The sequence below is a fragment of the Oppia nitens genome, unplaced genomic scaffold (assembly GCF_028296485.1).
Source record: "Oppia nitens isolate AA-2021 unplaced genomic scaffold, nextdenovo-longstitch-racon4-pilon3 scaffold39_pilon_pilon_pilon, whole genome shotgun sequence".
Lineage (NCBI taxonomy): Eukaryota > Metazoa > Arthropoda > Arachnida > Sarcoptiformes > Oppiidae > Oppia > Oppia nitens.
In genome coordinates, this window is record NW_026533220.1 from 7,419 (window position 1) to 21,136 (window position 13,718).

The window sequence follows — 13,718 nt, forward strand, 5'->3', positions numbered from 1 at the left end:
TGATTATTAATAAAATTAAATCATAACTATTATTATTATTATTGTTATTATTGTTGTTAATTAAATATATGATAAATAAATTTTTTATATTTTAATTATGTTTTCAACAATTATTTATTAATTTGTGTTATTAAACAACAACAACAACAAACAGTTAATAATTTTTATTTATTATTATTATTATTATTATTATTATTATATCTATTATAACTATTATTATAACTATTATTATCATAACTATTATTATAACTATTATTATTATTACTATTATTATCATAACTATTATTATTATTATTATTATTATTATTACTATTATTATTATTACTATTATTATCATAACTATTATTATTATTACTATTATAGCTATTATTATTATTATTACCATTATTAATTAATAATTTTAATTATCATCTAGCACCATTATTATCATCATCATCATCACCGACAACAACAACAACAACAACATAGTCATCAGCAGCGGTATATGATAACACTGTTATTTGGGGCGCACCGGTAGCTAAAAAAAAAAAAAGTCATACATCAAACACCACATCGACGACAGCACCCGACCCGACCCGACCCGACACCCATCGTGTTTAACACCAGTGGCCAGTGTTTAACCAACAACCGAGTTCAATAGACAGGTGTGGTCAGTATAGTACACGGGCTGCTAATCTCAATCATCTCAAGTGTCATATAGATCCCAACCACCCCCCACCCCCATACACCCATACACCCACCCACCCGCCACCACCACCACCACCATCAGCAGCAAAATGGGTCTGTTTCACGGCGGTGCCAAATGTCGGCTACTGTTTATGCTATCGTTGACCACTACATTCTTCTTGATTGAAATAATTGTCGGCTATATAACCAATTCGATGGCATTGGTTGCCGATTCGTTTCATATGTTATCGGATGTCGTAGCGCTGGTTATTGCCTACATATCGGTGAGGATGTCACCGAAAAAGTGGTCAAAAAATACGTTTGGCTGGGCCCGAGCGGAAGTGTTGGGCGCATTGATTAATGCCGTATTCCTGTGTGCCCTGTGTTTCTCGATTCTGGTCGAATCGTTGAAACGATTCTACGATCCCGAGGACATACATCAGCCGTATCTGATACTGGCTGTCGGCGTTGTCGGACTGGTGGTCAACTTGATTGGCTTAATGTTGTTCAAAGGTTAGTTCAAAGTATCTGTTGTTGTTGTTGTCATCGATGATGACTCTCTCTCTCTCTCTCTCTCTCTCTCTCTCTCTCTCTCTCTCTCTCTTTCATTATCTCTCTCTTTCATTATCTCTCTCTTTCATTATCTCTCTCTCTCTCTCTCTCTCTTTCATTATCTCTCTCTTTCATTATCTCTCTCTCTCTTTATCTCTCTCTCTCTCTCTCTCTCTCTCCCTCTCTCTCTCTCTCCCTCTCTCTCTACATATACACAATATAATAATAATAATAATAATAATAAGTATACTAATTGTTATTTATCTCCCGTCCCCCATCTCACAGGTCATGGACACGGCCACAGTCACGGAGGAGGCGGAGGACATACTGGTAGTAGTAGTAAAGGCGATGGTAGTAGTAGTAGTAGTCATACACACAATCATCACCATCATGTGCCCACTCATGAGGAAGATGAAGAGGATGAGGACGACGATGAGGATGACATCAATGATAATCATCATCAGCAGCAGCAGCAGCATATGGCCAGCACTGTTGATACTACCGGTACTACCAGTGCTACTGCTAAGCCAATCGCTGAGACAGCAGCAGCAGCCAAACTACCTACCAGTGCCGCTGCCGACAGTAAAAACAAAAAACTCAGGCCATCAACAACAACCAAAACCAACACCACTACCACCAACAACAACAACAACAACAACAACAAATCCCAGAGCCATAGCCACCAGAGCAGCAGCCATAGTAGCCGAGGCCAGAATATGAATATGCACGGCGTATTCCTTCACGTAATGGCCGATGCTCTGGGCTCAGTGATTGTCATCATCAGTGCATCCATCATAATATTTACCAATTGGCAGTACAGCCGCTACGTTGATCCAGCATTGAGTCTGATAATGGTCGGCATTATTATGCGCTCCACTTGGCCACTGTTGGTCGAGTCGGCTATGATTTTGTTGCAAACCGTGCCGACACATATCCAAGTGGATAGTCTACAAAAAAAATTGCTTAACGAAGTAAGTACCTGATCCCTGTCCGTCCCCTACCACCCCCACGCCCACCCACGTGTTAATATATTTGGGGGACAGTTAGGTTTTTTTAAATAAAAATTAATTAATTAATTGTAATTTAATTATAACCCGTAATTTATTTGTTTAGTTTTCTATAGAAAATTATATTATTATTATTTATTTTAATTTATTTAGTAATTTATAGTTTGTTTATACAATTACTATTAGTTTTAATTATTACTATTACTACTACTAGTAATTATATAGTTTTAATTACATATATTAAATATATATATATATTTACCGGTAAATTTAACTATATTAATTTTAATAATAATTATTAGATAATTAATATAAATTTAATTACTAAATAATTTATAGTATTATTTTGTTGAACATTAATTTTTTCCTCATTTAATTATTATTATTATTATTATTTACTATAAAAAATATTAATTATAATTTTAAGCGATTTTATCTCTCTCTCTCTCTCTCTCTCTCTCTCTCTCTCTCTCTCTCTCTCTCTCTCTGTTTGTGTGTTTGTTTTGAATTTTTAAGTTAAATATCTCAGAGATAAAAATAAAATCATTTAAATAACATTTTTTCAAAAAAAATTATTTATATTTTTCACTAATTTTCACTGTATGTCACCTGAAAAATATTTATTGATTTATTATTTTTCTAATTTTAATATGAATTTATTTTTAGTCTTTTTTAAAAAAATAAAATAAAATACTAATAAAATACCAAGGTCTTTTAGGTTTTTTTTAGAAATTTAATGTAACATCTTTAGTTTAAAAAAATTTAATATTTATTTTACTAAAATTTAATTAATTTCATTCAAATTTGAGTTATCTAATTGAAAAATTTTTCAATGATATTATTTTACTTAAAAAAAACATTATTTAAATGCTTAACATTAAAAAAAAATTAAAAAATTAATTTTAAGATATTTGAAAATATTTTGCAAACACAACAAAAAAAATTGTTTATTTTATTTTAATTAATAAATTAAATTAATTTTTCAATGATTATTAAATTTTTAGCAAAAAATATTTTTTTAAATATTGTATGCATTTGTCATAATAATAATAATAATTATTATTATTATTATTGTGAAAGTCATTGCGTTTTTAAAATAATAATAATAATAATCTTATTTTGAGATCAATTGAGATAATTATAATTGAAGACGATTTATATATATATATATATATATGTATTTTATATTTTAAAAATTTTTTTCAATTAAAATAGTAATTAATATCAATCAACAACAACAACAAACAACAAAAATTAATATCATATGATTTAAACAGAGTATATATATATATATGATATTTATTTTTAAGATTATTTTAGATTAATTTTTTTTGTTGATATCTATGTTGTGCTAGATTTCAATTAAATGTATTTAATAGTAATAATAATAATGATTTTTAATCGTATATTAATATCTCTCTCTCTTTCTCTCTCTCTCTCTCTCTCTCTCTCTCTCTCTCTCTCTCTCTCTCTAATATATCTTTTAAAAATAAATAAATAAAAATTTGATGTCTCCTTGATTTTGCAATTTTTAAGATTTAATATTTAATTAATTAACTCTATTTAAGTTATGATATATTTGTTTTAATAAATGTTTTTTTTTTCAATTGACAGATAAGTCTCTCTCTCTCTCTCTCTCTCTGAAAGTTTGATAAAATTAAATTAAAAAACTAAATAATTTTAATTGTTTTTTATTTATTACTTTTACTATTTATACATATATATATACAGTATTTAAACAATAATAGCTTATTATTATTATTATCAATAGTGTGTAATGTATTTTTTAAATTAAAATTTTATTTTATTTATTTTTATTTTTTAAAAAATTTAATTGTCTGTATTTACCGCTGATTAAAAAAATCATTTCTAATAATATGATATTTAATTGTATTGTTTGTTGATATTACATGACATTTTAAAATTCAATTTATATTTTTAGTATTATTATTATTATTTTATATTTTCAATAGTTTTTTTAAATGTGATTAATGTTTATTTTTATATATAAATTTAATTAATAAATAATAATAGTAATAGTAAACAAACTATAGTTACAAAATATATATATATTTTTATATTTATTGTTTAGTACTTTTAGTATACAATTTAAAAGATTTTTTGATTTGTTTAATCAAATAATAAAAAATATATAGGAATTTAGTTTTTTATAATAATAATAATATTATATAATAATTATATAAACGTAAAAAAAATTTACGATTGAATGAACAATTTATAAATTTTATTATATTTTTTATAAATTCAATTATAAATTGTTTAGATAGAAAAAAATATATTTATTTTTATATATATATATATATATATAAAAATCAATTTTTTTTCGCAAACAATGATTATTGATTTTTATTGTTTGTTGTTTTTGATAACAAATATATACTTAATTTTTTTTATAGTTTATTTATATACATATTATTATATAATATTAATTTTTTATTTTGAAAAGTGGGTATTTATGTGTTATTAATTTATATATATATATTTATATATTATTTTAATAATATAATAATAATTATTATTTTGTTATACACATGAGTTAATTTTTCTATTCAAAAAAAATAGATAAAAATATCTATTTTATACAATTTTTTTTGTATTTGTATAAAATTATTATGACTTTAATATATATTTTTAAAAAATATTATTTATAGTTAACTGATTTTTGATTACATTTACAGTACTATTATTATTATTATAAAATAGATATTATATTCAAAAAAATATTTTTTTTTATCATTAATTATATATTTTTTATCAGATAATAATTTAATTGAAAATTGACAGTAAAAATATAATTATAATTATTTATATATATATATAAACAGTAATTACTATTTAATATTTAGTAAAAATTATTATTAATTAATTAAATTTAAAAAAAACTATTTTTTATTATTTATACAAAACATTTTTGTTTTATAAATACCTTATTATTAGATTTTAATTTAAAAATTACTAATTAATTAATTAATTTTCAATTTAATTCAATTAAAGTTAATACAATTTTTTTGTGCATTTAATAACCGTAAAAACAGATCGATGGCGTACTGGCCGTCCACGAGTTTCACGTCTGGCAACTGGCCGGCGACCGTATCATTGCTTCGGCGCATATCCGATGCCGAAATCTGGTCGACTATATGGCTATTGCCGAAAAAGTTAAAGAATTTTTCCACAACGAAGGCATCCATTCGACTACTATTCAGCCCGAGTTTGTCGAACTGTCCGGTCAGATACCCGCCGGCGGCGGTATCGGCGGCGGCAGCGGCCGTAACGATGACGGCAGCGGCCGACTACACGGCAACGACGACTACTACTACTACAACAATTATGACGATCGGGATCGGGATCATCAGCTCCGGGAGGAGTACGAAGCAGCGGCTGCCGCTGCAAACAACTCGTGCTACTTGAGCTGTCCAACTGAACAGCGTACCAATTGTTTGGCCCAAACGTGTTGCGGACTTCAACAGCAACAACAACAACAACAACAACAGCTGCAGACAACCAACAAAAGTAGTGCAGCCGATAGTGGCGTTGGACAGCAATTATTACCACCACCTCCGCCGCCGCCGCCCCAAACATTGGTGATCACCAATAAGGCCGTCGTCGCCGCCACTGACGATAATGTTGTCGATCAGTTGCCGACACCACCGCAACCAGTGTTGAGACGCAATCGCAAGAGTCCTACCGGTGGTGGTAAAGCCGGCGTCGGCAGCGGTATTATCGATATCGAGGCCAACGACAGTACCGATACTAAGTCGTTGAACGAGTTTTATTCGGTGGCCATATCTATTATGGGTTCGGGTTCGGGATTATCGTCGACGTCGTCCGGCACCGATGAAAAAGATTCGGGTGTTTAATAAGTGGTCAAATTTTTTTTTTAAAATTATTAATTGGTTGTTTAAAAAAAACAAACAAACTATCAGTGTTTATGGTGTGTGTGTATGTGTTTTGAGGACATACCGGCACACACACACACACATACTTACCGGTACTATTAGACTACTACTACTACCGCTACTAATACTAGACTGATATATATATATATATATATACTGTATATGTTATATACTGTATATATACTGTATATGTTATATATATATATATATATATATATATATACTGTATATGGGATCTCATTGAGTGCTAAATTTAAATTAAACAAATAATTAACCGAAACCTCAATCATAATCATCTACAACAACAATAACTACTACTACTACTACTACATTGACTGTGACTTATTTTATTATATATTTTTTTAATTATTATTTTTGTTTTTTTTGTTGTGAAGATTATATATTTTAGTTGTTTATTATTATTATTATTATTATTATTGAAAATTATTTAATAATAATAATAATATGATAATAACGTATAATAATGGATAAACCATAACTAATATATTGATGATTATTATTATTAATAAAACAAATTGAGATTTTTTATTATTATTATTAGTATCTTAAGTAATATATTATTATTATTATAAGGTTTAATATATTAATATATATATAAAAAAAGTTAATTATTAATAATGAATTTTTTTTTTAATAAATTGTATGTAAATAATATATTAATAATAATTTAAATTTTAGTTTAGTTATATACAAATAATATATATATATGAGATATATACTAATAATATATATATACCTAAATAATTAATTAGATTTTATATAATTGTCAAAATAATACTGATTTTTTATTATATAATTTTTTTAATTTTTATATAATTTAATATTATGATTATTTATTAAATTAATTACAATAATTTAAATTGTATGTTACAAAACAAATCTGATTTTTTTAAAGTAATAATTATTACTATTATTATAATTGTTATAATAATTTAAATGAATGTCACAATTGATTAGTTTGTTTTTAAAAAATATAAATATAATTTTTAATTAGTAATTATTACTGTTTTTTATTAATTTTATAATTATAATTATTAATAATAATAAATTTTAATTAAACAACTTATCAAATCTTAAATCAAAACAAAAAAAAAATTAATACTAATTTAATATTATTGTCGTTATTATTATTATTATTACTGTAATTATGAATTATATATAATGATTAAAATTAATACATTTTATTGCATTTATAGATAATTATAAATTAATAAATTTATATAATGTTAAAAATAACAACAACAAAATTGTATATTTATATAAATATATATTGATATATATATATATAAACGTTTTATACTATTAATATTTCTAAAAAAATAATTGTAATTTTTAAAAAAATATAATTAATTTTATTTGTTTTTAAAAAAAATCATATATAATATATAAAGATTTGTTAATTCAATTGTTAACTAAAAAAAAATATGAGTCTAAATAATCAGTTTTTTTATATAATAATTATAATATTAATAGATTTTTAATAATTAATAGCTATATATATATAATATTAATATTATTATTGTAAAATTTATAAACAATTGATAGTTTTGAAACTATTAATAAATTAAATACTATTAATATGATAATATGTGATTCATATATTTATAATATACAAGTATATAAATTATATTTTAAAAAAAATGTTTTCAACAAACTATAAAACAATTTTTTTTGAAATATTATTTGTTTTTTTTAATTATTATTTAATTAAATACCAATTAATTAATTGATAAAATTAACTAGCTTGATAACTTATTTTTTCAAATAATTACAAAATTTCTAATATATATATAGCAATGATTTTAGTATTATTGTTTATTTATTATTATAACTAGGTAAATTTTGTTTTAAAAAATAATTACATAATTAATTTTGGTTAAATTGTTTTTTAATATCATTAATATTTAAATCAATAAAAATTTTTAGACAAAAAAACAAAATTACAGTTTATTTATTTAATTTTTTTTAAAAAATTGATTTAATAAATATAAATAAATTTTAGTAATTTATTTTTTTTAAAAATTATTTTCTAAAGTTTTCAATTAAGTATTTAAATATAATATATAAAAATAGTTATATTTTCCATAATTAAGCAAAAAAAACAAAACAAAAATAATAATCAAATATTACGTAAATATAAATATAATGTTATGTTTTATTAATTAATTAATTTCTAATAATTCTGCAATAATTATATGGAAATTTTTTTTTCATAGTTAAATATTTTAACAAATAAATATATAAAACTATAAATTTTATTATTATTATTATCATTTATTGTCGATATAACATGTTAGTGTATAAATTTTTATAAGTAAAAAATAAAATAAAATATTATAAATTTTTATATAATCAATATCATGTTAAATAAAAAATAAATATTTATAATATTATAAAATTCAATATCATATAAAAATTTTTTATTATTGCATTTTTGTTTGATGATTACATTTAGTATGTAATTAATTAATAGGTTTATATATATAAATAAATTAAAAATTTTAGTATTGGATTTTTTTGAAAAATTTTAATAAATTAATACTTTATAAAAATATATAGATTTTAATTAATCTCCAAATATCGTTATATTTTTTTGTAAAAAAATCAAATTTGATAATACAAATTGTATTATCAAATTTTATTTTGTATTGTATTGTATTATACACTATAAAAATAATTTTATTTTTAGCAAATTAAATAAAAAAAATTAAATATTTATAATAATACTATTATTAGTTATTATTATTCAAAATAAAAATTTTTTTAATAACTAATAAAAAACAATAAAATAAAATAAATAAAATAATGTTTGACAAACATATAACAAAATTAACAATAATTATTGTTTTTGGTAAAAACATAAAATAAACTTAATTATTTCAAAATTTATATTTTAATATTATAATGTTAACCTTGAATATCAATCATATATGTTTCAGTTTATTGAATTAATTAATATATATATATATATATTGATATAATTAATATATTTAAAAATTTATTTAAACTATATAAACTAATATATATGAATGACCCTAATTTTATAGGTATATAAAAATTGGTTTTAATTAACTATTTATTAATATTAATAATAATCAGCAAATATATTAACAGTACATATATTAGTACTTTTTTAGTTTAAATCAAAATATATATATATATCAAAACTATATATATATATTAATAATTTTAACTATAAAAATTTTAATTAAAGTATAATTAGCTACATTGAACACATTAATCTAAATAGTTATATATGTGTTAATAAAATAAAAATAAAATCAAAAAATCAATATAAAAATTCATTGTCATATTTTTAATAAATAAATAAAAATTAAAAAATGATAATTCAATGTCTCTCTCTCTCTCTCTCTCTCTCTCTCTCTCTCTCTCTCTATGCATACATATTACAAAAATCATATATAATATAATAAAAAATAAATAAATATTATTTTCATCTAATTGCTACCAAAAAATAAAAAAATAAATAAAATAAAAACAACATCATATAATAAGTAATTGATAGATTAAAAAAAACCAGTAATAATAATAATAATAAAATTAAAATTTTTAAATTTTATTTTAATAATAATATAAATATATATATATATATATAGAAAAAATTAACTTAATAAGATTTTTTTTGAAAAATATTTATTATAAACATATAGTTGTATTATAAAAATATATGTAATTTAAAAAAAATGTAAAATTGGTTATTGATTATTAAAAAAAATATATATATATATCAATAGTTTAATATAATCTAACAAAAGTGCAATAGTTTTATATATATATTAAAAAAATTATTTGTTAAATGTTTTATTATATATTTTTTGTGTGTTAAATATTAATTTGTTTTTATTTTTAATTAATTATTTGTTTAATTAATTACACAATTAAAATAAAAAATTTAAAAAAAAACAATGTTAAATGTTTCATCATCATCATCAATAATAATAATAAATAATTACAAACAATTAGCCGATTATTATTTATATGATTTTTGGTCACACTATGGGGACAGTCGTATGAAACAGTTTAGCTGGTTTTCAGGTGCCCAGGGTCTATACTATCTGCTAGCAATAATTGCCATATATCTAGCACTAGTACTACAAGTGATACCCCAATGGATGTCCAATAGTAAACCCTGGGATCTGAAACTGATTATACGCGGCTATAATGGTCTACTAGTGCTGATTAATGGCTACTATTTTTTCTACGAGCTCCGGGAGCTGGACTACGGCTGGAAATTGATGACCGATTTTGCCGTACCCGACGATCGGCAATGGTCGCCAACCATTGGGTATGAATTTAGTATTTTTTTTAAATATAAATATTTTTTGGAAAATGTTTTTCAATTAAAATATATTAGGAATTTCTGGGAAAAGTTTTTCTTTTTTTTAAAAATATTAGGAATTTCTGGGAAAAGTTTTTCATTTTTAAAAAATATTAGATATTTCTGGGAAAAGTTTTTCATTTAAAAAATATTAGAAATTTCTGGGAAAAGTTTTTCATTTTTAAAAAATAATATAAATTTCTGTCTATTGTGATTCCCCCTAATAATAATAATAATAATAATAATAATAATTATTATTATTATTATTATTATTATTATTATATTTTTTGTTATACAGTATTATTATTACTAGTATTTTAATTATTTTTATATTGAAAGTAACAAAAAAATAATAATAATTCATTTAATTTATATTATAATAGAGTAAATAAATATAAATTTTACTAAAAAAAACTATATAATTATTATTAATTAAATTATAATTATATATAATTAGTAAAGTATTACAATAGATAGATATAGTTATTTAAAATAAAAATTTCAATATATACTGTATATATAACTTTCTTTTTTAAAAAAATTAATTATAAAATTTCTATTTGTCTACTAACCCACCCAACACCCACACCCACCCACCCATCCCTACCCTACCCTACCCCCACACTAATTTAGATATGACATACACCGTGTCTATTGGTATCATTGGACAAAACTACTAGATCTAATGGATACCATATTTTTTGCTCTGCGCAAAAAGCACCGGCAGATAACTTTCCTGCACCTATACCATCACTCAACTGTTGCCCTACTATCATGGCTGGCCATATGGTACCGGTTCAATATGATGCCCCTGAAACTGTTTATCTTGCTTAACTCATTTGTACATACATGTATGTACGGATATTATTTGTTGGCAACCTATGGATCAGCCAGGTTACACCAGTATCTATGGTGGAAACCTTGGCTAACCAAGCTACAGTTGGCCCAATTTATCGTATACATAGGCTATGGTACCCTGGTCGAGCACCTGGGTGTACCATTTCCGCCACTATTGAAATATTATACACAACTACAGAGTCCCGGRTTTTTMTATATGTTTTTCAACTTTTATCGCAATAATTATGTTAATAATAATAGTAGTAATAATAAAAAATTAATTTAAATAATTAATTTCTAATATTTTTTTTTGATAGAAAAATAAATTGCAAATTAATATTTAGATATTAATATATTTTAATATAAAATTTTCTATTAGTATATATTAAACTATATTTTTTTATAGATATATTAGAAATTTAGTAAAATTTTTTCATAAATAAAAAAATGTAAAATTATTAGATTATAAATTTGAGAATTGAATATAAATTATTTTTTTTTTTGGTTTATTTAGTAAAAATTTAACAATTTTAATTGTACACTAAATGATTATTTTTACAATATTTTTATTTAAATAAAAATAATAATACATTTATTAAAACAATAATATAATTTATAAATTATTTATAAATTAATATTAACTATAACTTAAATTTAAATAAATACATATTTTATTTTTCATTGAATTTAGTTAATGTGTTTATGTTAATGTTAGAAAAAAATGTGTTTACAATATATATTTATAATATAAATTGTATATAATATTTTATTTTCAATGTTATAATTATATAGAGTAATGTATATATATTCAAAATATGTATATAAAAATAGATTATATTTAGACAGCAATTTCAATGATATTACGTAAAAATTTTGAAGGCAATAATAATAATATTTTTTTCAAAAACATACACACACATACACACAAATATATACATACATATATATATACATACACATATACATACATACACACATACATACATACATACACACACACCCACATCTACACATTAGGCATCTAAACAGCATCATTAAGCCCATCAACATCATCATCATAACCAACCATACATATCGTTATTTTTGAAAAACCTATTTATTGCTCATTGCAATTGCAATACCAGCTAATAATAATAATAATAATAATACTAATATTTAGACAGAAAATGTATATATAGTTTAGTATAATAATTATTATTTACACAAAAAATATTTGTTTTTTGAAAACACACAGAATATTATATATAATTATAACAAACAGTAGTGAATATCTATCTCTATAGCAGAATATTCTGTTATATTTTCACTGATTATTAACTTAAAGTAAATATAAATTATTTTAACTATAAATATTAATTAATTAATTAAATTAATTAATTAAAAAAAACAATTATAATGTTACCACACGTTTGTACTACTCATCAGTGCCTGGAATCGCTATCCAAACCTGTATTTCCTAATGTAAGTCAACAAAAAATAAATAATTTAATTAATTAAATTAATTAATAATTAAATATTTCAATAATTAATTAAATTAATTAAATATTAATCTATAAAGAGTTATATTGATCACCGATACGATGGTGTCGATCGGGTTAACCTATATTTCAACGAATTGAACAATAGGTACGACCATATTATACGGCCATCAACTGAGCGACGTATAGCCGACTTTCGTAAACGTCAGGACAGGGCTATGAATAATCTGAACGATTCGCGGCTCCGGTACTATCAGAACAGGAATATTGAACGCCGGGGTGAACTGATTGATGGTTTACAAAGGCATACCATTGCCCATCATAGGAATCGTATCTAAAAAATCAAACATACAGTTCCTCTCTATTGTGTTTTATATGAGGGGGAGGGGGCAAACCCCCCCCTCCATCCTACACAAACTTATGGTATAAAATAATATAAGTTTTTTTGTTTGTTTAAATCAAACAATTAATATTTGCTACGATTTTTTTTGATGCTATTATTATTATTATTATTATTACTATTACTGTATAATTATTTAAATAATTATTTATTAATTAATTATTTACTGTATATCTATAGTTTAGTTTGTTTTGTTTGTTTTTTTTGCATAATATAATTATTTGATATATATTTTTTTAAAATAAAATTTATTATTATTTTGAAAATAATTAATAATAAATTTTATTTTATTTTGAAAAAATTAATTAATTAATTAATTAATGTTTTTTTTGTGTCGATGTTGTTGTTGTAAAATGATATGCAAACTGTTATGATATGCAAAAAAAAAATTAATAATTTTTTATATATATATATATATAAAATGATTTGAAACTTATTATTATTACGACTATTATGTTTTTAAATAATTTTAAATAACATTATTTGATATTTTATTTTTAA

At 22.3% G+C, this 13,718-nt stretch overlaps 3 protein-coding genes across 3 annotated transcripts; all 3 read left to right on the top strand.

Moving 5' to 3' along the window:
• The first annotated feature begins 719 nt into the window (after nucleotides 1-719).
• LOC128957280 (uncharacterized) lies at nucleotides 720-6,236 on the top strand. The gene is made up of 3 exons (XM_054303015.1): nucleotides 720-1,179; nucleotides 1,504-2,189; nucleotides 5,282-6,236. Exons 1-3 carry the CDS (start codon nucleotides 777-779, stop codon nucleotides 6,101-6,103), a joined length of 1,911 nt encoding a protein of 636 aa, XP_054158990.1. The 5' UTR covers nucleotides 720-776; the 3' UTR covers nucleotides 6,104-6,236.
• A 3,958-nt stretch (nucleotides 6,237-10,194) lies between these two features.
• Nucleotides 10,195-12,048, top strand: LOC128957229 (elongation of very long chain fatty acids protein 4-like). The gene is made up of 3 exons (XM_054302962.1): nucleotides 10,195-10,469; nucleotides 11,136-11,586; nucleotides 12,031-12,048. The coding sequence occupies exons 1-3, from the start codon at nucleotides 10,195-10,197 to the stop codon at nucleotides 12,046-12,048; spliced, it is 744 nt and encodes a 247-aa protein (XP_054158937.1).
• A 662-nt stretch (nucleotides 12,049-12,710) lies between these two features.
• LOC128957271 (uncharacterized) lies at nucleotides 12,711-13,330 on the top strand. The gene is made up of 2 exons (XM_054303005.1): nucleotides 12,711-12,800; nucleotides 12,898-13,330. The coding sequence occupies exons 1-2, from the start codon at nucleotides 12,735-12,737 to the stop codon at nucleotides 13,153-13,155; spliced, it is 324 nt and encodes a 107-aa protein (XP_054158980.1). The 5' UTR covers nucleotides 12,711-12,734; the 3' UTR covers nucleotides 13,156-13,330.
• The last annotated feature ends 388 nt before the right edge of the window (nucleotides 13,331-13,718 follow it).